A 26,235-nucleotide genomic window follows, 5' to 3' on the forward strand; every position below is an offset into this window, starting at 1 on the left:
AAATGCTGAGACTACTGACCAGACCTTTAGATGTAGAGATTCCTATCTGTTGTGTCCGTGATTATTTTGACTTGTCAGACAAGTCAACATAAGTTTGTTGACTTCCTTTAGGCATCGGAGCTGGCTAATTTCATCCAGACAAAACGAGAACTGGGGTGCCGGGCAGTAAGTGTCACCATTATCGAAGAGAGCATTAACAGTCAAGGCAAAAGAGCCAAGGAGTTCTGGGATCTTCTCGGTGGCCAGATGGAATATCAAGGTAAGAACCTCAAAATACAGCCAATGTCATTGCTCAGTAGGTCACATACTCCATCACCAAGAACTTACTCCTATCTCCCTCCTATATGCTGATTCATCACCACCTTTGTTTCGGCCAACGGCAGTGGTGTCATTAGCAAACTCAAGTATGGCATTAGAGCTGTGCTTAGCCTCACAGTCATAATGATAAAGCAAGTAGAGCAAGTAAAGCACACACAACTTTTGGAGTTCTCTATCCCAAAAAGTTGTGGAAACAAAATCATTGTATCAGTTCTATGTTATGTCTCTTTTGGGTCATTAGGGTTGTCAAATGTTACAGAAAGCTGGCAGCAGAGTGGAGAGAGGCCAGTGTCAGATCAGTCAGGGTCCAACTGAAGAGCAGAAGACATGGCTTAATCCCTATGTTCTAATGTTCCCATTTCTAATATTCTCTCCGTCTGTTTGGTCTCTGACTCATTTCCACACTTTTGGAGACTTTTTCACTCTATTAGTCATGAAAAGTCTCCCCCTTCTCTCCCATGCCCCCTCACTGAATGCTTTTCCTAAACTCCCACACTTCCTCACTTTCTTTGTCATTCTCAGCATCTCTCATTCACTCTCTCACTCTTAAAACCTCTATCACTCTGCTTCTCATTCTCATAACCTCTGCCTCTCTCTCACTCACAGATGTTAATTAGTAATTCTTTTATTGTTGCTGCGTTGATTGAGATGTAGCAAAGAGTATTCAACTGGGTAACAGTGCAGTTGCAAAGGGATGTCCTGAGCTGTGAGAGTGGTTGGTCTCAAACCAGATCCAGCAACCCGGACACGTCTGCTTTCCCGCAGTCCTTGTGCTATTCACTCTGCTGTTGTGTCTGCAGGTGCTGGGGACCCTGAGGAGGATGAGATATATGAATCTGCCATCACCGAAACAAACCATATATACCGGCTGGTTGAGGATAAGCTTGTCCCAGTGACTGAATCATGGGGAAAGATGCCTCGCTGTTCCATGCTGAATTCAAAGGAGGTAGGAGTGTAGTTCATTTATATTCCTCATCTATGAATCATGTTCCTGATAATGAGAGGCTCTACTCTTTGGAGTGAAGGAGGATACGAGGTGATTAGATAGAGGAGTATAAGATAAGAGGCATCGATACAGAGGGCAGCCAGAGCCTTTTTCCAGGGTGGCAATGGCCAATACCAGAGGGCATCCTTTTGGGTGATTGGAGGAATATACCATCAGGGTTGATCATTGAGGCAGATACAGTACTGTAGATTAAGGACATTTAAAAGATTCTTAGATAGGTACATGGATGAAAGAAAAATGGTGGGTTATGTGGGAGGGTGGTATCTGGTAATATGACTTCTGCAAATATAATGTACTCACTTGCTGTCTCCCTGGGGTCTGGTTCTGACTCTGTGTGTGTGTGTGTGTGTGTGTGTGTGAGAGAGAGAGAGAGAGAGAGAGAGAGAAAGTGACAATTCCAAACCCACTCATGTTGAATTAAAGTTACCCATCAGCCATTGTTTTGTGTTTGGATTGAGAAGCAGTGCACTTTGTTGTTAAGCTGTTTTCCCCTCTGTTTCCAGGTGCTGGTTTTTGATTTTGGCAGTGAGCTATACATTTGGCATGGCAAAGAGGTGACTCTGGCACAGCGAAAGACAGCACTTCACTTGGGCAAGCAGCTGCTGAATGGTTTATATGACTACAGTAGCTATGTCATAAACCCTCTGGACCCTGGAGCAACAAAGAACGTCACCCAACAGTGAGTTAAGTTTACACCAGTACCTTTACTCAATTGTGTCAGTGGAGCTGGACACTGAGGGTGCTGGGGCCATGGCAGAATTGGCAGCCTGACTGCTCTCCACGTGCCTGTCTGGACAGTGAGTGGTCATGATGTCTGACTCAAACAAGAGAAAATCTGCAGATGCTGGAAATCCGAGCAACACACACAAAACGCTAGCGGAACTCAGCAGGCCAGGCAGCACCCAGGAAAGGAGTACAGTTGATGCCAAAAAGTCAACTGCACTCTTTTCATGGATGCTGCCTGGCCTGCTGAGTTCCTCCAGTGTTTTGTGTGTGTTGCTATGAAGTCTGTGGAGTTTCTTGAATCTCAGCATCCACACTCATAGTGTTCAAGCTAGGGTCTCCAGGAGGTGCCAATTGATGGTCAGAAAGAAGTAATTTTGCATCTCCAGCCTTGTCAACAAACTGACAATCTTCCTCGGGGACATGAAGGGTGATGGCCAGAGGAGATGGAAGCATAACTCATTCCTTGCACCAGCACCTTTGTTCACCACCTGTTTTCACCAGTCACACTCACGACCTGCATTCATTTCCTGTGCTCGATACTCACACTTACTGCTCACAATCATCTCCTCTGTTCACTGTCTGTGCTGGATGGCACACACTCGCACTTGCAGCCTGTGGTCACTGCCCATGTATGATAGTCACACATTGCTTGCAGTCAATGTTCCCCATGGCCATCTCCCTTCAGAGTTGGTGCTTGGACTCTCACTTAGCACTCACACTCGTTGCCTGGGTCCGCTGTTCACACTTGCTGCCTGCCCACATTGATGCATACCTCCAAAATGCCATTGTCCTCACCACACCTACTTTGCTTGTGAAAACTGCATTAAGAAGCTGATGTCAATCATGATGTGACAGCATCTGATGACAAAGCAAATGGCTTGACTTGGTTGAATGGATTAAAACTCTTACACAATACTGCAGGAAGGAAGGATACAAATAAATAAACACAAACAAATAAAAAAATCTAAACAAACTACTAAAAATCAGACACTGCAGATTTGTGAAATAACTAGGCAGAAAATGCTAGAGATACTCGGCATGTCAGGCAGCATCTATGAGAGGAAAAACAATCAAAGTTTAATGTGGATGACATTTCATCAACTCTGTTCTGAAACATCAACTCTTTTTCGCTCTCCACATATGTTGCATATCTGCTGAGGAATCCTGAACTTTTTTGAAATTAAATTATGTTTTTTAATTTCTTTATTTGTCGGGAATTGGATATTAGAATACCAGTATTTGTTGTTCAATTCTCATTGCCTTTGAGGAAGTGATATTGAGGCCTGATTCTTGTAGTCCTTCTGGTGAAGTTGCTCCCACAGTGCCAGTGGGTGTTCGAGGAGGGCATTCTAACTGGCGGCATCACTGTCTGGTGTGGAGGGGTCATTGCACAAGTTGTAAACTCAGCCAGCTCCATTATGGGCACCAGCCTCCCCAGAGTTGAGGACATCTTCAAAAGGTAATGCCTCGAAAAGACAGCATTCATCATTAAGGACCCCTATCACCCAGGACATGCCCACTCTCATTGTTACCATAAAGGAGGAGGTACAGAAGCCTGAAGACACACACTCCAAATTTCAGGAACAGCTTCTTCCCCTCCACCGTCAGATTTCTGAATGGACAATGAATCCATGAACACTAACTCAGTAATTTTTTCTCCTATCTTTTTGCACTACTTAATTCAAAAAAATATATATATTTCTTATTGTAATTTATAGTTTTTATTATTCTGTATTGCAACGTACTGCTGCAAAACAACAAATTTCATGACATATGCCAGTGATGTTAAACATGATTCTGATTCTGATTAGATAGCAGCAGAAATATTCACAAGTGATGTTTCCAAATCAGGATGATGGGCAATTTGGAGAAAACCTGCAGATGGTGGTGTTGCTATTCGCCAGCTGCCTTTGTCCTTCTCAGTGGCATGGCTACATTTACGGGAGGTGTTATTGGAATAGTCTAGGTGATTATCTGCAGTGCCCTGACAGTAGTGGATTGGGGATAGTGCACATTGCAACCACAGTACAGCGGTGGTGGAGGGAATGGAGGGGATCGATATTTAGGGTAATTGATGGATGTAGCCAGTCATGTAGGCTGATATGTCCTGAAGGCGATGAGCTTCTGAAAGGTTTTGGAGACACACTTATCCACCAAGTATTCCAGCACATTACTGTGCTCCTTATTTGTGCCTTGTAGACGGTGGGGAGGCTTTGGGGTGTTTGGGCATGAGGCAGTCACCCATAGAAATTTACTCTTTGCCTTGCCCTTGTCACCACAGTATTTATGTGGCTGTGCCAGTGGAGTTTCTGGTGACCCACAAGATGTTGTTGATGGAGGGCTCAGTGTCAGTAATGCCATTGAACATCAAGGGCATGTAGCTGAACTTTCTATTGTTCAAGGTGATCATTGTTTAGAACCTTTGCAGCATGAACCACTTAGCAGCCTCACTGAATTTTGACTAGGCCGTGCTCCTTGCAGCCATGGGATACTTCATTTGTTGGGGAGTTGAATACAGTTTCATCATCAGTGAGCACGCCCAGTTCAGGGCTTATGATAGAGGGAAGCTCATTGATGCAGTTGCTAAGGATGTGACTGGAACACTACCTTGATGGATCTCCTGCCATGATGTCCTCAGGCAGCGATGGTGAACTGACAATCACAACCATCTTCCTTGTGCAAAGTCCAATCCAACCACTGGGGGTTTTCTCCTTGATGCCAAGTGGCTTCAACTTTTACTAGTGACCAACTTGTTCAACTATCACCTTGATCCAAGTGCAGTCATTTTCACCTCAGCTCTTTAAAACATGTTAGAAGCAAGGCCGTTTTGATATCTGGCACTGAATAGTTCAATGAATCCTAAACTATTCTGGAGAGGAGGAGGATGAGAGGAGAAATGATAGAGGTGTACAAGATAATAAGAGGAATAGATAGAGTGGATAGCCAGCACCTCTTCCCCAGAGCACCACTGCTCAATACAAGAGGGCATGGCTTTAAGGTAAGGGGTGGGAAGTTCAAGGGGGATATTAGAGGAAGGTTTTTTACTCAGAGAGTGGTCGGTGTGTGGAATGCACTGCCTGAGTCAGTGGTGGAGGCAGATACACTCGTGAAGTTTAAGAGACTACTAGACAGGTATATGGAGGAATTTAAGGTGGGGGGTTATATGGGAGGCAGGGTTTGAGGGTCAGCACAACATTGTGGGTCAAAGGGCCTGTACTGTGCTGTACTATTCTATGTTCTATGTTAAACTGGGCATCAGTGAGTAGCTTAGTGGTGAGTAAATGCTGCTTGATAACACGGTTAGTGGCACTTCCATCACTCTGCTGATGGCTGAGAGGTGACTTATTATCAGAGCACATCTGGGCAATTTTCCACATTGTCTAACAGAGGCCTAGTTACAACATTCCTGCACCCACTTAGCTGGAGGTGCTGCAAGTTCTGGAGTACAGGTCCATCCAGAAGTGTCTTCCACTTCTACCCAGAGGTGACATACACAAGAAAGAAAGGTTTGTATGTAATGTCCTTCAAGCCATCAGGATGTTGCCAAGAAGTTTTACAATCAGTAAAACACCATTTGAGTTGTAGTCATTATTGGCATGTAGAAAGTGGTGAAAGAGTCCTCACAAGCAGCAACACACTGCAGGCCCTGTTTGGCATATGTAGAGATTCCCCACCATAAGCAATGGAGAACTGTTGTAGCACTGTGCTCCCTCTGAACTGCTGAGGAGCCAGTCCAGATGGAGGTGGCATAATGACAGAGAACTGCTGACACTGCCAGCTGTAGGTCATTATGAGGTCACAGGCAACTGCAGGTCCATAAGACCATAAGCAATACGTAAGACCACTGCCAGCTGCAGGTCATTGTGAGGTTAGTGTAAAGTGGTTTTGGAGAAAGACGTAGGCTGACAGGAAAAGGTCATCAATATAGTTGGAATTACCATGGTTTCGGTGAGGAGACTCGAGGAATAGAGACAAAAGAGATTTCAAAAAACAAAGCTCCAGATTCACAATGGGTCAGGCAGCACCTGTAGAGGGAAATGGACACTTGACACTTCAGATCAAGATCTTTTATCTGGACTGAAATAATCGAGAAGGGATAGTACAGGAGAAGGGATGAGGTGAAAGGATGCAACAAGAGGTCACAGGAGATTGGTTGGTCTAGGTGAGGGGAGGACCCAGAGGTTGGTGGAGCATAGCTCAATCTGTCAGAGGTTCGCTCATTGGAGCTACAGAGAAGACTTTGGGTGGGTGGTTATTTGAGGCAGAGGAAGATCCAGGTCTCAAGACAGCTTGGTTAGGATTGGATTCCTTCTGTCAAATTATTTAACTGCAGGGCCCTATGCTGTACGGAAACACTCAGCATTTATTGTATTTACAACTTTATAAAAATAATCAATTCCTCTTCCCTAGACAGGGACGGCCTGAGTGGGTAATCTTTGGTCGCCTATCAGAGCATAATGAAACAATCTTGTTCAAGGAAAAGTTTCTGGACTGGGCAGATTTGAGAAAACAGAACCAGAGGGAAGTGGAGTCCACAGCCGAGTTAAAGGTACAGTTGAAATTATTCTTGACTACAGGGTGACCCAAGGAATTTGTGAAGCTCTGAAGCAACTTTTGAAAAGTAATGACTTTTCAATGTAGCAAACGCAATGAGTAAAATCCCTAACCCTAATGTATGCAGCTGGGTGATATACAGAGATCATAAATTGTAATGCCAGATAATCTGCTCTTTTGTAAATGAGACATGAACAATAAATATTATCCCAGCCACCAGGGAGATTTTCTTTAGTCTTCTGCAACTGTAGCTACTTCTCTGACTATTTGAGAAGGCAGATCTCTCTCCCATCCTTTCCCAGACATGATTCACCATTTAGTAACAACATGGTAACCTCATCTCCTTTTGCTTGTCAACACATGGAAACCTTTGTGACATTGGTCATTGTGATGTAAAGGGTTAACTTACTTGCCAGTCAAAAGTCAGTCACTGCTGCAACTCTGGTCACTGGTTGGCCCACTCGAACGACGTAGCAGCTCTTTCCCATCGGCTGGCTTTTGCGTCCCAACACCAGCTTCCAGTTCTGGGCACCTCAGGTGTAAGAATAGCATAAGCAAAAGACTGTCTTTTTCACTGGGGGCTCACTTTATACGACCAGTGCGAAAGAACCATTGGGAATGTGTGCTGCAGATAAGGGGCCCCATGCCCACACTTAGATAAGAACTTGTTTGTTGAATATTTAGTTTTGTAATAATATTGTGTAACTTAGGAAAACTTAATGAAGTACTTATTGAGTTTGAAGTGTTACTGAATGTTTTAAGTCATAGCTTTTGTAACTGAGAGTGGCTTAGATAAGTATTTGTTTGATTCGGGTGCTTGGTTGAATGTTTCACTGTTTGCTTTATTAATAAATAGTTAAGATGCTCACTCGGAATCAATGTCTTCTGTCCCACTTCCCGAATCCATGAATCTGTTTCCCTGTAGCATTCATCGAGAATCTCTCCATCTCCACCTTAGAAATATTCTTAGGCACTGTTACCACTGCTCTGTTGGGAAGGATGTTCCAGAAATTCAGAGTCTTCTGAGAGAAGAAAATATTTGCCTCATCTTTGTCTTTCAGTAAAGGGTGACTATTAATTTTTAGATGATGACCCCAATTTCTAAATGTTCTCACTAAAGAAAATATTCACCCTGTCAAAATTCCTGAGGGTTATCTATGTTTCCATCAAGCTTCCTCTCACTCTTGTAAATTATAAGGTACGCCAGCTTAGTCTGTCCATCCTTTCATCCAGGACAGGGTTCCCAATTTGTTTTTTAAGCCATGGGCCTCTAACATTAAACAAGTGGTTGGTGGACCCCAGATTAGGAACACCTGCTCTAGGACAACCTGCCTAATCCAGTTATGACTGGTAAACCTTACGTGAACTGCTTGCATTGCATTAACATTCTCCTACAATTCCGATGAGCTCTCACCAGCACTGTTATAAAACTGAAGAGTGACCTCCCTCGTTTTGTGTTCAAATCCCCTACAATAAAATGAAATCCTCTGTTAGCATACCTAAGCACTGCAGGGCCAATGTTCTTCTAGCCTTTCACTAGTCAGGCACTAGGTCTCTCAGATTCCCCCTGCATCTCAGAACTCTATAATCTCACATCATTTAGATGAAATGTATTTTTTTATTCCCACATTGTACTCCATTTACCATAATCCTTGCCCACACACTTAACTTCTCCATATCCCTTTGAAATCTCCTTGTGTCCTCTTCACAACTTATTTTCCGACTTAGAGTCACTTACAGATTTATCAATTACAACTTCAACCTGTGCTGTATGACCTCATGACTCCATGACTTCATTTTCTGTGTTACTTCCAAACTTGATTGTTGTAGTTCAAACTACAAATGTGAGTTGAAATCAATATGTAACGCTACTGTTACGTGCTGCACCAAATAGACCCTAATTGTTCTCTGTTCCTTTAATGCCATGGAAATAAGAGCATTGAAGCTTGAAATAATGTGTGAATTATAAAATACATTTAAAAACATAGTATTTGGAAAAAAATTGGCAATGCAATATTGAATAGTAATTGAATTAAGAATCCTAATGTGGCATTTGCTCTTTTCCACTATCTCTGCAATAGTTATTATTTCTTCTGTTATAACAACTTTGATTGTGTAAGTAGTTTAATAAAAATGTTTTCATTTATTCAATATGTTTCATAAGCTCAGGATATCCTAAAACATATTAAAGGCAACGAATCTGGTTGAGAGCACTGGCAGAGCACAGTACTCTCTGGTAAACCAGAGTCCTTGAGGTTCACAAAGATGATTCTGGGAATGAAGGGGTTATCATACGAGGAACGTTTGATGGCTCTGGGTCTGTACTCACTGGAATTTAGAAGGATGAGGGGGGAATCTCATTGAAACCTTTTGGATGTTGAAAGGCCTGGACAGAGTAGCTGTGGAAAGGATGTTTCCCATGGTGGGAGAGTCTAGGACAAGAGGGCACAGCCTCAGGATAGAGGCGCATCCATTTAACACAGAGATGCAGAGAAATTTCTTTAGCCAGGGCGTGGTGAATTTGTGAAATTTATCACCACAGGTTGTTGGGTGTATTTAAGGCAGAGCTTGATAGGTTGCTGATTGAACACTGCATCAAAGGTTATGGGGAGAAGGTGGGGAAGGCAAAAGAAGGATCAGCCATGATGAAATGGTGGAGCAGACTTGATGAGCCAAATGGCCTAATTCTGTTCCTATATCCTATGGTCTTCTGGTAAACCAGTGGGTGTCAATGTGTGATGCAAATTTGCTGGAACTTCCTCTGCTCTGCTCCAGTGCTGATCTGTGCACTACCCTAGGGATGTTACATCCTCCCAAAACTTGTGACTGTTTGTATAATTCCCTGTTTTTTGTTGCTTCACAGTTAGAGAGCCAGAATGAACTGAAGCCATACGATGCGAAGCTGCTGATTCCATTCCCAGATGTACCTTGCGGAACAGTCCTGGATGGGGTAAATGTGCAGCGTGGTTACGGGCTACTGCAAATGGATGATGAGAGAAGGTCAGAGCTGAAGACCATCGATGTGGTGGTCTGGCATGTTCAGGAGTTTGAACACAGCGAGCTGCCCAGAGAGAGTTACGGCCAGTTCCACGAGGGGGATACTTATGTCATTCAGTGGAAGTACACAGTCAGCAGCCTGGGTAAAGTAATGTCTCTCTGTCTCTGTCTCATTCGATTAACTGTTGTACAGATTTGTCCCAGTTAGTGAGCATTCAATGAATGAGTCTTTGGTGCAATATTTGACCTGTCACTTTACAAAGGTTTCATTCACTACAACAGAGGGCAGGGAACACACTTGAAGATATTCAGTGGTCTTCCTGATTGGATTACTAGGAAGGAATCTTAAGTAAACAAGCTACAGGTTCTATAGATGCCCTGGCCTATAGACACACCTTCATGTGAACGAGCTCCAATGATCTTATTCAATTCAGAAGTCCAACAGTTGTATATATGCTCGTTCATATGTACAACAGAGCGAGTTTCACCTCTCCAATTTTGGTAATTCTTCTTTCTTATCAGTGTTATGTATTTGATGCCATTCATTGCATTGCTGTGGAGAGATGGTTATATTATCCAATGATTCTGCTGTATTTTCCAACTTATGGACAAAATTGACTTAATGGACATCTGTAAAAGTGGAAATTGTTGATGACCTGGGGATGGCCTGTACTCAAAATGGGAAAAGAACCTCTGAGCACCTGTGCTCTTCCACCTGGAAAAAAGGGCCATTGGATAAATGATCTGTAAATCTCACTCAGCTTCTGAAAACAACCCAGGTTACTTTAGATTTACTGGGAAATATTAATGAGCTTCTGACTTCTTACCATCCACAGTAACCAGTGAAGTTAAGGGTTTAACTGGAACTCCCTCCACACAAATATCCATACAGAAAATGGGTCTGTTAACTTGGCAGGGGGAGCTTGTAATTGTAGACCACGGTAGCACAGTGGTTAGCACAACCCTTTACAGTACCAGTGACCCGAGTTCAATCCTCACCACTGCCTGCATGGAGTTTGTACGTTTTCTCTGTGACCATGTGGGTTTCCTCCGGGTGCTCCGGTTTCCTTCCACAGTCCCGAGACGTACTAGTTGGTGGGTTAATTGGTCATTGTAAATTGTCCCGTAATAGGGCTAGGGTTAAATCGGGGGTTGCTGGGTGCAGTGGTTCAATGTGCCGGAAGGGCTATTCTGTGCTGTATCTCAATAAATAAATCATATTTTAAATGTTGAAGGCAGATGACTGCAGTGGAATGTGAAAGCACATGTGTGTCCATTCTCACTGTGTTGTGATGTATTCTATTGGATGCTCCTCTTTTCCGGGGCGCATGTTGAAAAAGTCCTTAATTTCCACATTGATACCATTCGTCCATGTCCGAAATGAATGTACAGATGAATATAACCAAAACTCCTGAAGACAGGTGGCAGATCAACTGATGATCCCACAGGAGAGTTAACATCTTAGTCCACGTGTATTTTTTAACTCCTAAGCTACGAGGGAGCTCAAAGCCAGGCACCTCCTGTGGTAGATCTTTCAGCTGCATATTTGTGATATCTTCGAAGTCTCATTTGGCTTTGAAAGGTTCAGACAATCTTGAAGCTGGTGACTGTGTGGATCCAGGTTGGTTTTGTGCAGCTTCAGGCACAATGACCAGAACTGGTAGTGGCTCACGTTGCATCATAACACCCTCTGCTGGCCGATTGCAGTGCTGACGTCTGGTGAGCAACAGCTTGGAATTATATAGAAACATAGAAAATCTACAGCACAATACAGGCCCTTCGGCCCACAAAGTTGTGCCGAACATGCCCTTCTTTAGAAATTACTGGGCTCACCTATAGCCCTCTATTTTTTAAGCTCCATGTACCTATCGAAAAGTCTCTTAAAAGACCCTATCGTATCCGCCTCTACCACCATTGCCAGCAGCCCACTCCACGCACTCACCACTCTCTGAGTGAAAAAACTCACCCCTGACATATCCTCTGTACCTACTCCCCAGAACCTTAAACCTGTTTCCTCTTGTGGCAACCATTTCAACCCTGGGAAAAAGCCTCTGATTATCCACATGATCAATGCCTCTCATCATCTTATACACCTCTATCAGGTCACCTCTCATCCTCTGTCGCTCCAAGGAGAAAAGGCCGAGTTCACTCAACCTATTCTCATAAGGCATGCTCCCCAATACAGGCAACATCCTTGTAAATCTCCTCTGCACCCTTTCTATGGCTTCCACATCCTTCCTGTAGTGAGGTGACCAGAACTGAGCACAGTGCTCCAAGTGGGGTCTGACCAGGGTCCTATATAGCTGCAACATTACCTCTCAGTTCTTAAATTCAATTCCATGATTGATGAAGGCCAACACACCGTACGCCTTCTTAACCACTTTAAAAAGATCTTAAAGCACCTCAGAGGATTATCATACAAGACTAGACATGAAGGAGAAGTGGTCAAAACTTCCTTACAGATGACAGAATTTAAGAGGATATTCAATGAGAGAAAAATAAAGAAGCATGGGTTTTGCAACTTAAATGGAAGAGATGGAAGCTGCCCTGCACCGAAGAAGATAAGTTTGGGCCTTCTACCCTGCACCATTTTCCTGCACTACAGCCCTTGATTCCCTTAAGATCCAAATTTTTTTCATCTTTATCTTGAATATACTGAGTGTTTGAACACTCAGTAGGGGATTCCAAAGACTCGTCTCTCTCTGCTTGAAGACCCCCCCCCCCCCCCCCCACACTTCCCTATGCTGAATGGTCAGCTTTTTATTTTGAGAATATGACCCCGGTTCTAGATACCTCAGTCGGAAAACATCACCGCCTACCTCTATGCTTTCCAACCAGTAAGAATTTTGAGCATTTCAATGAGATTACCTTTCATTCTTTTAAACTCTGAAGAGCACAGCCCCACTCTGTTTAATCTCTCCTCCAGGAACCAATCTGATGAACTTTACTTGAAAATCCTCTAACACATTATATCCTTGCACAGGTGATGTGATCAGACTGGCACACAGTATTCCAGCTGTGGTCCCCATCAGGGCACATTCATTGCAGGAGATGCCTCTGTTCTTTTAGGGAGGGAATTTCAGATTTGGAGGACTAGGGAACTGAAGGCAAGATTTCTGACGGCAGAATAGACTTTGATCACGGTGTCTGTGGTGGATAGGAGAGTGAAGGCAGTCAGAAGCCCAGTAAAGCAATCAAGTCTAAAAAAAATAGGGATAGCACAGTTGTTCATCTAGGATCGCTTCTTCCTCATAGCTCCAGTAACCTGTATTCAATCCTATTTTTGGTGCTGCCTGTAGGGTTTGCTCTGTAATGGCATGGATTTCTCTTCTATGTTCTGGTTTCCTCCCACATCCTACACTCGGTAGGTTAATTGGACCCTGCAATGTGTCACTAGTACATAGATGAGTGCTATAATCTGGGAGAGTTGATAGAAGCATGTGGAGATAATAAAGTGTGATTAATGCAAATAGGTGACTGATGCCTGCTGAAAACTCAGCAGGAGAGAAGCAGCATGCCATCAAAACCACCCTATCAACACATTCTAAAATTTGAAAATAGGTTATTTGTAATTTTCAGGTGTGTTCGTGACTGATTGGAAGATATGATCTTCGGCCCAAAGCACTTTTTTTCGCCATTGATGTCCACTTTCTGTTTGTATTCGAGCCATTCACAATCATCTTTAAGGGCTAGTTCTCCTTCTCCTATCTCAGCGTGTATCTAGGTACAAGGAGAGTCCCTTTCTCAAGGGGATGATCATGGATACCTTCCTCACACTCCAGAGATAGAACAGTGTCAGAACCTCTCATCCACCGCAGTGGCCATGAGTTCCTCTACCTCTGTGCCCCTACGTGATTGTCAGCAATGTATTGTGGTTTGCAGCACACGCTGCATTTTAAATGTGGTAAAGACTCCAAAGGTAAGCTTGGCAAATTCATCCCCTTGGTCATGGCGCGAGAGCAGGAGAAGCATAACGTCCTGCAGACTGGTGTTGGATCTGAACTATATGGAACGGGTGCTTAGTTTGATCAGATATTGGGGACTCAGAGGGTGCAGGTTTGTGTTCCATAAGGAAACTGTGTCTCAGTCTCATGCGGTTAGGATCTCATTGTGCTCCTCTGCAGTGGCAAAGCGTCAGACGCCAGATCAGCTGAGCTGTACCGGTTCCGGGAAGGAGCGATCTGCTTATTTCTTCTGGCAGGGCGGCCAGTCAAGCATCAGTGGCAAAGGAGCTTCTGCGCTGATGACTGTGGAGCTGGGCAAGGACAGGGAAGCACAGGTAGGATCTGACTTTCCTGGATCTGATCTCTCATGATGCGATATGAGGCTGGGGGTTCCACATAGGTAGAGGTTAGCTGTTCTATACAGAAGCAGATAGAAAGCCAGGAAAATGGGGTGAGTGAGTGAGACACAGTGGGGGTCCTTACAGAGAAGTTACCCTATCCAATCAGATCATTCCAGTGACATTTTACCATTGAGTTGGCAAATTGCAGGATTAGGAGTGGCTGTTCATGCCAAATCAGTGTTTTCCTTTCCAAAAGCTGTCAATATTTGTTCTTCACGTGGGAGCCTTGTCAAAGAATATGAAGAGACTTTGACAATAGCAGACTGACACAAAATTGGATCTTAGTTACACCTAATGTCCTCACATGCATACATTTTCCAGAAAGAGTCTCTAGATGTTAGAGAGGGTCTACCCAACGGTGATATCCTGATCTCCCCCTTTCATCACAACGAATTACCCTTCTCCTTTCTACTTCAAAGTACAGGAAATACAACAGTTTCCCTTTTACCTTTTGCCTTCACAGCATTCAGGCCCCATGCGCTGCTAGGAGAAACACCAATTAGTAATTCCTTGAATATATCGTGTTCCCCACTTAATTGGCAAGTGTCTATAGATGTGTGGTGGAAAGTGTGCTGACTGGTTGCATTACGGCCTGTTATGGGAACACCAATTCATTTGAGCAGAAAATCCTACAAAAGGTAGTGGATTCGGCCCAGTACGTCATGGGTAAAGCCCTCCCAACCATTGAGCACATCTACATGAAACGCTGTTATAGTAAAGCAGCATCTTTCATCAAAGATCCTCACCACCCAGGCCATGGTCTTTTCTCACTGCTGCTATCAGGTAGAAGGTACAGGTGTCTAAGGACTCTCACCACCAGGTTCAGGAACAGTTACTACCCCTCAACCCTTAGGCTCTTGAATAAAGGGGATAACTACACTCATTCTACTTCTGGTGTTCCCCCACAATCGATGGTCTCACTTTAAGGACTCTTTATCTTGTTATTTCATGTTCTCATTATTTAATGCTATTTATTTATATTTGCAGTTGCACCGTTTGTTGTTCATTGATCCTATTTACAAGTACTATTCTATAGTTTTGCTAAGTATGCCCGCAGAAAAAGAATCTCAGGGTTGTATGTAGTGACATGTATGTACTCTGATAATAAATTTTACTTTGAACTTTGAACTTTACGTTCAGAGGGGAGATGGTAATGCAAATTGGGTTTTGGCCTTGTGGAATCTCTCTGTCCCGTTCACAAGCACATTTATGTGCTCGTAGCTATTTGCCATGTTAAGTCACCTTCTGACTCCCATTCTAACCCCGTGAAGCTCACCTCCTGCACTATTCTAAAGAACCTCAGTGTAAGGTCGAGTAACTCACTTTATCTTTTGGTTTTAACATTGTAGACTCAACAATCTTCAACAAGCTCAGCTCAGATCAGAATCAGAATCAAGTTTATTATCATTGACATACTGTTTGTTGTGAAATTTGTGGTTTTGCAGCAATGGTACAGTGCAAGACATGAACAATTACTATAAGTTTCAATAAGAAATATTTTTGAAAAACTAATAATGCAAAAGTGAGCAAAGTAGTGAGGTAGTGTGCATGAGGTGCTGGGGTGGAGATACAGTATGTCTCTCCCAAAGGAGGTATAAGATGCTTCTTCCCTCCGCCTGCCTGCAGCTCACCCTGGGGCAAGGTGTAGCACCTGCTTGGCCCCCGATCAGGGTCAGGTGAAGCCATGGGGGCAGGTGGTGGATGGTCGTACGAGCAGCTGGTACATATCGCAAGTCCTGGTTATGTGACCACTGACGTCAAGCAAACAATCTCTAAAGAGTGTTGATGATGGCTGGGGTCACCTGTCTTGTAAAGACATGGCACAGAAGAAAGCAATGGCAAACCACTCTTGTAGAAAAATTTGCCAAGAATATTCGTGGTCATGGAAAGACCCCATGATTGCCCAAGTCATGTGACACGGCACATGACAATGATGATGAGTGTTCATAGATGCACATTCGTTCAGAAATCTGATGGCAAAGGGAAAGAAGCAGTTTCTAATCTGTTAATCAGAACCTCTGTTCCTATTTATTTGGAGAGTAGCTTTGGGTAATTGTTCAATTACCATTAACACTTCCTCTAGACTCACCCATTCCTCTATCAGTACCATCATCAACTCTTGTTAATTTACTCCATGATGAGCCCTTTTGGTTACTTAATCTCTGTTGCCTTCCACTCGAATCACTTTCCCACTTTTCTTTCCACCACCATCCTCCTTCCCTACCCCCATGTGTGATGTAAAAATATAGCCACTCAGATACTTTCCGTTCTGATGCAGGATCATGAATCTAAAAGTCATAATACTGCAATGTTGTAAATCTTATGTAAACTGCTGGAAATGCTGAGAGAAACCGTTCCCACATTACAGGAAGGTTGTGGAGGCTTCAGAGAGGGTTCAAAAGAGGTTCAAAGTAAGTTTTATTATCAAAGTACATGTATGCCATTATATACAACCCTGTGGTTCATTTTCTTGTGGGCATACTCAATAAACCTATAGAATAATAACCATATGTAATCAGCAAAGGACCACACCAACTTGGGCATTCACCAGAGTGCAAAATGCAACAGAACGTGCAAATACTAAAAGAGAAAAAAATAAATAAATAAACAATAAATATTGAGAACATGTGATGAAGACTCCTTATAGTCATAGTCATACTTTATTGATCCCAGGGGAAATTGGTTTTTGTTACAGTTGCACCATAAATAATTAAATAGTAATAAAACCATAAATAGTTAAATAGTAATATGTAAATTATGCCAGTAATAAGTCCAGGACCAGCCTATTGGCTCAGGGTGTCTGACCCTCCAAGGGAGGAGTTGTAAAGTTTGATGGCCACAGGCAGAAATTGAAGGTGAGTCCATAAGTTGTGGGAAAAGTTCAGTGATGAGGTGAGTGAAGTTATCCCCTTTGGATCAAGAGCCTGGTAGTTGAGAGGTAGTAACTGTTCCTGAACCTGAGGCTCCTGTACCTTTTCCCTGATGATAACAGCAAGAAGAGAACTTGACCTTGGTGGTGGGGATCTCTGATGATGGAGGCTGCTTTCCTGCGACAGCGTGTTGTGTCGATGTGCTCAATGGTGGGGAGGGCTTTACCTGTGATGGACGGGCTGTATCCACTACTTTTTGTAGGATTTCCCTTTCAAGGACATCGGTGTTTCCATACCAGGCTGTGATGTAGCCAGTCAATATACTCTCCACCACACCACACATAGAAGTAAGTCAAAGTTTTAAATTCATGCCAAATCTCCACAAGCTCCTGAGGAAGCAGAGGTGCTGCCATGCTTTCTTTGCAATTGCACCTATGTGCTGGGCCCAGGACATGTTCTCTGAAATAATAATACCAAGGAGTTTAAAGTTGCTGACCCTCTCTGCTTCTGATCCTCTGATGAGGACTGGCTCATGGACCTCTGGTTTCCTCCTCCTGAAGTCAATAATCAGCTCCTTGGTCTTGCTGACGTTGAGTAAGAGGTTGTTGTTATGGCACCACTCAGCCAGATTTTCATCCTCCCTCCAATTTCTCAACCAGGATGTTACTTGGATTATTGAATACTGGCTATAAGGAGAGGTTGGCCAAATGTAGATTATTTTCTTTAGAGCACTAGAGGCTGAGGAACCAGCAACCTGATAGAAGTATAGTAAGTTACAAGGAGCATCAGTAGATCAGGGTGGAAATGTCAAATACTTGAGGGTGTAGCTTTCTTGTGAGAGACAAAAGGTTTAAAAGAGATTTCCAAGGCAAATATCTTACACTGAGAATGGTAGGTTCCGGAATATGGAAGTAGTACAAACTGGTACATTGAAATGATCTCCTTCTGTATCAAAAGAAAACAAGAGGAGAACAGCTCAGCAGCTAGAGTTACTTTCTCTGTGCTGCTCACTTGTCATTCTGTTTCATAGAAACTACACAAGCAATATGCACCACCACGCTATAAAGTGCTGAGTTCTCCCAGCTGATACATTTTTGAATGCAAATCTCTGAGTTAATACAGTACTGCCAAGGAGAGTAAATACTGGTTCTGTTTGTCAGATGCTGGTGTCACAGGGAAAGGAGCCTCCCTGCTTTCTTCAGCTGTTCCAAGGGGGCATGATCATCCACAGTGGCAGGAGGGATAAGACAAAAACACCACAAGGTTTGTATTAGGAACTTTTTATTAGGAGTTTGGGAAAGCAAAGGAAATGGATTGCATTTGACAAAAGAATCATTTTATCAATAAAAATGCAATAATTCTGGCAGGTATTTGAGAGAAGGAACCATTTCCCTCTGGATATCTGCATGGCTTTAAAACACAAGGGTAACGTTGACTTTGCCTGACTTTGTAAAATGGGTTGACAGTGAATGCAATCCCATTAAATACATCTTAAATGTTTTTAATCTCCGGTGATTCCATTTGGCATAAATATTACACTCCCTATTTTCTGTCATACTTTTACTATACGTTCAATATTACCCAGTCCCCCTCCATCACTCTCTTGCCTCTCTTATTTACATTTCCTCTTTTCTTGATATAATCAGTTTTACTGACATGGGATTTCCTTTTTATCATTTTGCATCCATACTCTGTGAAGACCATGACCTTGGAAGGTGTTTCAATGGAAACATTAAGTAGTGTTTGTGAGGCAACTGGCAGTTTGTCTCAGCTGTTTGACTTTCTGTCTGAGTCTGAATGGTGTGAGTTCATAGATCCTCAAGAAGCTTCTGTGCATAATCCACCCTGGGCAGTGCATGTAGTAATGAGGGAGTGATGTGCTAGTTATCTGCTAAATGCCAAAAAAGTTCAATGTGCTGTTTTACGAGAGTGTTGTCATTATCCCAGTTAATTCCCATCCTCAACACTATCCAAATGGGCACTGTTCTTTCATTTGAAACTGTGCTCTGTGCAAACTCTTTTTGCCCCTATGTCCCATTGCCTCACAAAATCAAATCCATGCTCAAAAGTATTTTGGAATGTAAGGGACATAATAAAGAAACATTGTTCTTATTAGGTCCTTACTTTGATCCTTTAGCACCCTGAGCTAATTTGGAGCCACGTCTGATGTGCAGCCTTTATTGTAATGACACAAACAGTGTGGAAATAAATTGCCAGAGCAGCTATTTTACAGATGGTACTTGAAACAAGTATTATGCCCAGGATATCAAGGCAAACAGCCCTGCTCTTTGGTGTGTGTTTTCAGGGGCTCCAAGACATTGTAAACACATTGATTCTGTGTTTCCATTTCTGTCTTCTGCAGGAATCTGGCGGCTGTACATAGTACAGGGGGAGTTACCGGTGGAGGGACGCCTCTTGGAGGTGGAGTGTGACTGTAGCAGTCTTCGCTCAAGAGGTTCCCTTGTCCTAGTGAACACCCAGCAGGCTCTGATATATCTGTGGCATGGCTGTAAAGCTCAGTCCAATGTAAAAGAAGTTGGCAGGAAAGCAGCCAATCATATAAAGGACCGGTAAGAAAGATATTAGTTACAATTCCTGCCGCTGCCTGTAAGGAGTTTGTATGTTCTCCCCGAGACCACATGAGTTTCCTCTAGGTGCTCCAGTTTCTTCCCACAGTCCAAAGACATACTGGTTGATAAGTTAATTGGTCATTGTAAATTGTCCTGTGATTAGGCTGGGGTTAAATAGGGGGTTGCTGGGCGGCACGGCTCAGTGGGACAGAAGAGCCTATTCCACACTGTATTTCAATAAATAAAGAAAGAAATTAGACATATTAAAGCACAGTTCCCTTTGCTTTAACAAATATGTTTCTAACATCACCTTCCTCCTCTGCCAAAGGTAAATAATTACAACAATATCATCTCCAAGGCGCACTCATGTTTCTATTTTCACACTCTGAAATACTGGCTACATGGGTCTGTACACCATGGTTGCACAGGAACAGCCTGCCAGCTCTGCAGTAATAGGGAGACAAAAGAGATTCTGCAGGTGCTGGAAACCTGGAGCAACAAACACAAAATGTTGGAGGAACTCAGCAGGTTAGACAGCATCTATGAATAGGAATAAACGGCCAATGTTTCAAGCCGAGACTTTTCATCAGGATTGGAAAGGAAGGGGGCAGAAGCCAGAATAATCCCCCCCACCTTCTTATTCTGGCTTCTGCCCCTATCCTTTCTAGTTCTGATGAACGATGGCCTTTGAGGATCATCCTGGTTTGTGCATTTATTTCAATAGTCAGTGAGGCTAGAAAATCAGTTTGTAATTTTGGACATGTGACTGTTGTCGTCCAAGATTAATCACAATGAAAATAAACAGGGTCAAAATCAATTCAGTCACAAGATGAACCTGAATTGTAATATATTTAATATTATTTCAATCTCCTTCCAGAATGTTGATCCTTTCTTCTCAAGGAGAACAAATCATATAATCAGCATATCATAGCATTGCTCAGAAACTCGTTCCTCAGCCAACCAAGTCCACACACCCATCATGCACCCATTTACACTGATCCTTGACCATGAGACATAGGATCAGAATTAGGCCATTCAGCCCATTGAGTCTGTCCCGCCATTCCATCATGGTTGATTTATAATCCCTCTCAACCCCATTCTCCTGCCTTCTCCCGGTAATCTTTGATGCCCTGACTAATCACGAACCCATCAACTTCTGCCTTAAATATACTCAATGACTTCGCCTCCACTGCTGTCTGTCGCAAAGAATTTTACAGGTTCAACACCTTCTGGCTAAAGAAATTCCTCCTAATCTCTGTTCTAAAGGAATGCCCCTCTATTTTAAGGCTGTGCCCTCTGGTCTTAGACTCTCCCACTATAGGAAACATCTTCTCCTCATCCACTCTATCAAGGCCTTTCAATATTCGATAGGTTTCAGTGAGATCCCCTGTCATTCTTCTAAACTCCAGTGAGTACAGGCCTAGAACTATCAGACACCCTTTTATTCCCTGAATCATTCTCATGAACCTCCTCTGAACCCTCTCCGATGCCTGCACACCTCTTCTCAGCTAAGGGCCCCAAACCTGCTCACAGTGCTGCAAGTGCAGCCTGACCAGTGCCTTATAAAGCCTCGGCACCACATCCTTGCTTTTATATTCTGGTCCTGTCAAAATGAATAGTAATACCGCATTTGTGTTCCTCACCACCAACTCAACATGCAATATAACCTTTAGGAAATTCCACATGAGGACTCCCAAGGGCCTCTGATTTTCTCCCCATTTAGAAAATGAACACAGTAGCTGGAATGAAGGGTAATTTTACTTCCCCAGAAACAAGGACGCTGAGGTTAAGAATAGAAACCTAATCATTGCCCTCTGAGTTGAAGCTGATCAGATGTACAGTGACTGGAAATGTTTCTGTTTCCTGGCGTTCTTTTCAACAGTGTGTACCCACAGAATCCAGCAGAGATAGTTGAATGTCAATGTTTGGCTCCAGTTCATTGAATGGAAATGTATGTAATGCAGCTGCCAGTGCTGTGACAGAGCATGGGGAAAGGGTGGTGATGGAAGGAAGGATTAATGGCACTCAAATATGTGACCCCTTCAAAGCTATTCTACATTTGTCTTCAATCATGTGCCATCATGTGGAATGCTGGGCACTATTGAAAGAGCCAAAAGTTATCTCTGTGTCCTTGTCAATATTTATCTCTGAACTCAGGGGTTCCCAACCTGGGGTCCATGGACCCCTTGCTTAATGGTTCTCGTCCATGGCATAAAAAAGGTTGGGAACCCCTGCGTAGATTGTTCAACTACCTGCTATTTACTTCAGTTGATCTGATTAAGTTTTATGGATTTTCCTGGCAAGCATTACATCGACGCTTTATTACTGTGCTTAGACTTGGTTTTAATGCAAGATCTTTTTTTCCTTAGACCACCTCAGGAGCTGGGCCAGTGGAGCAGAATGGAAGTGACAGTGTGTGAGCTGGATGAAGGTTCAGAACCACCAGAGTTCTGGCAAGCAATGGGACAACCAGATCGAAAAGCATATGACTGCATGTTACAAGGTAATGGACAGCTGAACTGAGGGGATAGGACATTCATGGTGGCTTTTGTATAGGCGGAGTGTCAAGAGTCTCTGATTTTTGTGTAGAGAAGTTCCACGTCCAGGTTCACAGGGCACTGATAATCATTTCTGTTGGTTCCAGGTTATTTGTTCGCTATTAGGAATTCTGGAGATATTCCTTTCTGCGCTGCCCAGAATTGCTAGGTGATAGCCGACATTCTCAGTGGAAATGCACGTGGACCCATGTCTTTCACCGTGTGGTGTAACTGGTTATTTTTATGTCTCGCAGATCCCGCAAAGTATAACTTCACTGTACGACTCTTCAGGCTGACAGCTTCCTCGGGGGAGTTTACCATGACAGAGCAGCTAAGTCCCTCACGCATCTCTAATGGTGTGATGGCCATGCCATTCTTACAGGAGGATCTCTACTCTGCTCCTCAGCCCGGTGTGTACTTGCTATAAGTTTGTGTGCTACCGTGCCGAGTGTGGGGAAAGGATAAGGATTCACAATACCAAATTACTTACTACACCCAAACCATTCACAACCCCTTTTGCAGTGTACTCACTATTGCGATGTGGTTAATGACTTTATAGAAGGAATCTCACCCGTCCCCCTCCACTGCTCCAGACCCTGTATGTGACTGCAGAAACAGAAAATATGGTTGAATATTAAATTTCTTCTGGCATCACCCACTGACACACCCAGCTGCATTAAGCACAACTACCTCAGAATAAAACAAGAATCATATTGGATTGGACACACAATTCTTCATTCCAATGTCTTAAAGGTCACTGTCTCCCACCCAGCCTTATTGTCCTCATGATCTCCAGCCAGGAACACTGCCCACCCACTTCCAGCACCATCAGTAGCTACTGCTTCAATGCCCTTTGTTAGACATGGTACAATTTCTCAGCTCTCCATTCTACTTTGCTTTAACAATGTCATGGCTGATCTCAACTCTACACTTTTGCCTTGTCAGGGAGCTTTTCACCATTTGCATATCTTCCTCTCCATACAATTTTTCAAAGATTCTTCTTTCCCACCACATCTCCTGAAGGTTTTCTGTTTCTCCCTTTCTCATTCTTTTACACTCCATTTCAGACATTTCTCACCCTTTTTGTTGCAGTCTGCTAAATCTTTGTTCATCTCTTGAGATCCTAACCCCACTTCGAAACTGGTAAGGCTCTGTACTCGTGGTGTTGTGAATAAGTTGTAACCAACCAGGGTTGTAGTTACCCAACCTTTCACCTTAATTCCCCAGTTCCTTACAAGGTAAGCACAAAGCAATCCTTTGTGAGTCCAGAAAACCCTACTAAAAGTCATGGAAACAGCCCAGTCCATCATGCGTAAAGCCCTCCCTGCCTCTGAGCACATCTACGTGAAACGCTGTCAATACATCGTCAGAGTCCCCCATCACTCAGACCATGCCCCCTTCTCCCTGCTGCCATCAGGAAGGAGGTACAGGAGCCTCAGGACTCACACCACCAGGTTCAGGAACAGTTATTACCCCTCAACCATCAGGATCTTGAATCAAAGGGGATAGCTTCACTCAACTTTACTTGCCCCTTCATTGAAATATTCCCACAACCGATGGACTCACTTTCAAGGACTCCTCACCTCACGTTCTTGATATTTATTGCTTAGTTATTTATTATTGCGCTTGGTGGCGCAATAATATCAGCGCCAGACTCCAGAGTGGAGGTTCCCGAGTTCAAATCCAAGTTGGGTTGAGTGTCGAGCTAGCAACTCAGCCTCGTAAAAAGAAGAATAGCTTGCTACGGAAACTCCATCAAAAGACGGTGCCCCGATAACTCCACTGCCGAGTTAAGGGCTATTCTTCTTCTTCTTTAATTTATTTATTATTATTATTTCTTTCTTTTTGTTTTTGAGTATTTTTTTGTCTTTTGCATACTGGTTGAAGGATCAAGTTGGTATGGTCCTTCATTGATTCTATATGGTTATTATTCTATAGATTTATTGAGTATGCCCACAGGAAAATGAATCTCAGGGTTGTATATGATGACTTCGATAATAAATTTACTTTGAACTTTGAGTTAACTCGTAACCCTGGCCTGTAGGACATTCATGGCCTTTCCTGCATCAAGGGTCTGCCCAGATCCTATCTGCTCAGTAACAAATTGTCCTTTGGTATCAGACTGCAACTTGCAATTCCCTATATCCTGCTCAGACATGTGAGTCAGGTTTGGATGGGCAGAAGAGGCAAGTACTTGAGGATTACATTTAAATGCATCAGACTTGGCTTACCTACATAATACCCCCTGGCATTGCCAGTATAATTATATCATTTTGTCTCTGCTGTGTTCCTCTAGCACTGTTCCTCCTGGACAATCGGTTTGAAGTTTACCTGTGGCAGGGTTGGTGGCCACCGGAAAGCAAAAGCACAGGCTCAGCAAAGATTCGCTGGGACATGGAGCGAAGATGTGCCATGGAGACAGCCCTCCACTATTGCAAAGGTCAGTGCTGCGGTTACCCACAGAAGGCAAAAGCCCTGAGCTGAGGCACTGTGTTCTTCTGGAGGAGAATAATTTCTTGAAACTGGAATATTTGTTTCATTCAATCAGAAAAGAATACAAGACGACCTCCCAAAGCGTACCTGGTTCACGCTGGCAGCGAGCCATTGACCTTCACCAATATCTTCCCACGGTGGGATTACAACATGGAGAATGTACAACAGGTATTTGCAATTCTCAGCAATGTACGGCTCTTACTAAATGGCTTTTATTTTGCCTGCAAGCCGACAGGCACAGTGCCTGCCTCTCCTACATTCTCCTGCTGGCCTACGTTCCTCTTCTTGGGTAGCCCCTTAGAGTCAAGGATGCCTTGCTTCCACTCAGGTTCTGTTGGATCTGAGGTGGCTGATGAGACTAATGTGGGAATCGTGGATTTTCACAAACAAATGGGAGAACTGATGGCCAAAAATTCCTTGGGGCAGGTTCACAATTAATGGGAAAATCTTGAAAAGTGCCAGTTATTTTACAATGGGATCATCATAACTGAACTCAATCCTACTGGTGCTCATCATTCCTGTGTTCCACTGAGAAAGCAGTCTGGAGCAGCAGCTTAGCCTCAGATTTGCTGTGAAACTGGATATGGTTATATTTCCTGATATTTGTTTCAACAGTACTTAAGTACTGAGTCTGGCAGAAAATCTGGAATATTAAGTGCTATTTTTAATCTATTTAATATACATATATATTCTTACTATAATTGATTTACTTATTGATTTTTTTATATTATGTATTGCATTGTACTGCTGCTGCTAAATTAACAAATTTCACGACAAATGCTGGTGATAAAATTATGAAAGGGATAGATAAGAGAGAGATAAAAAGTTGTTTCTACTGATAGGTGAGACTAGAACTAGGGGACATTGACTCAAAATTCAGGGGAGTAGACTTAGGATGGAGATGAGCAGGGACTGCATTTCCCAGAGGGTGGTGAATCTGTGGATTTTTCTGCCTAATGAAGCAGTGAAGGCTACCTCAGTAAATATATTTAAGACAAGGTTGGATAGATTTTTGCATTGTAGAGGAATTAAGGGTTATGGGGGAAAGGCAGGTAGGTGGAGATGAGTCCATGGTTGGATCAGCCATGATCTTATTGAATGGAGGAGCAGACTTGACAGACCAAATAGCCTACTCCTGCTCCTATTTTTTAATGTTCTTATGTGATAATAAACCTGATTCTGACTACAGTTTATTTGGAAAAAATGCATATTTTGTAATTGTCAGTGTAGTGACAGAACCTGGGGAGAGGATGGTCATGGAGAATGGGATTAATGGTGTGAAAGAACTTTACGCTCAGAACTCTGCCCCCCTTTAAGATATTTCCAAAATATTAGTTCCTTCGGGGGCTCAGTGTCACTTTTAGCCTGATAATGCTTTTTGAGCTGTGTTAAAGGTGTGTGCTGTTGTAGATAATTCGCACCTCTGGCTTGAGAAGGCTGCAGAGACCACGCTATCACAACACCTTAGTCCCAGTCCCTGCCTGTTGTGTGTAAGTGTTTGATGTAATCTAACTGGATTTTACACTTAGCTTACATTTTCAGTTGTTTAAAATGGTGCTGGGTGGCAGGGTGGAGATACATCTCTACCAAAGGAGATGTAAGCTGCTGCTTTCCTCCACCAGCCTGTAGGTCACCCTTGGGCAAGGTGTAGCACCTGCTTAGCCCCCCAACCAGGGTCATGTGAAGCCATGCGAGCCGGTGGTGGATGGTCGTATGAGTAGCTGGTGCAGATCACAATTTCTGCTTATGTGACCACTGAAGCCAGGTAGACAATCTCTGAAAAGAGTGTTGATAATGGCTGGGGTCACCCGTCTTGTAA

The 26,235-nt window shown here is 43.3% G+C and overlaps 1 protein-coding gene across 1 annotated transcript in view; it reads left to right on the forward strand.

Annotated features, from left to right (window-relative positions):
- LOC140191884 (supervillin-like) overlaps positions 1 to 26,235 on the forward strand; it is a 263,570-nt gene that overhangs the window by 227,310 nt on the left and 10,025 nt on the right. The window contains 12 exon segments of the mRNA XM_072249701.1: positions 112 to 259; positions 1,119 to 1,264; positions 1,828 to 2,003; positions 6,461 to 6,599; positions 9,468 to 9,744; positions 13,726 to 13,880; positions 17,977 to 18,079; positions 19,179 to 19,386; positions 21,756 to 21,889; positions 22,178 to 22,333; positions 24,220 to 24,363; positions 24,472 to 24,584. Of these exon segments, the coding sequence (XP_072105802.1) occupies positions 112 to 259; positions 1,119 to 1,264; positions 1,828 to 2,003; positions 6,461 to 6,599; positions 9,468 to 9,744; positions 13,726 to 13,880; positions 17,977 to 18,079; positions 19,179 to 19,386; positions 21,756 to 21,889; positions 22,178 to 22,333; positions 24,220 to 24,363; positions 24,472 to 24,584 (1,899 nt within the window).

Source organism: Mobula birostris, chromosome X (assembly GCF_030028105.1).
Source record: "Mobula birostris isolate sMobBir1 chromosome X, sMobBir1.hap1, whole genome shotgun sequence".
NCBI lineage: Eukaryota > Metazoa > Chordata > Chondrichthyes > Myliobatiformes > Myliobatidae > Mobula > Mobula birostris.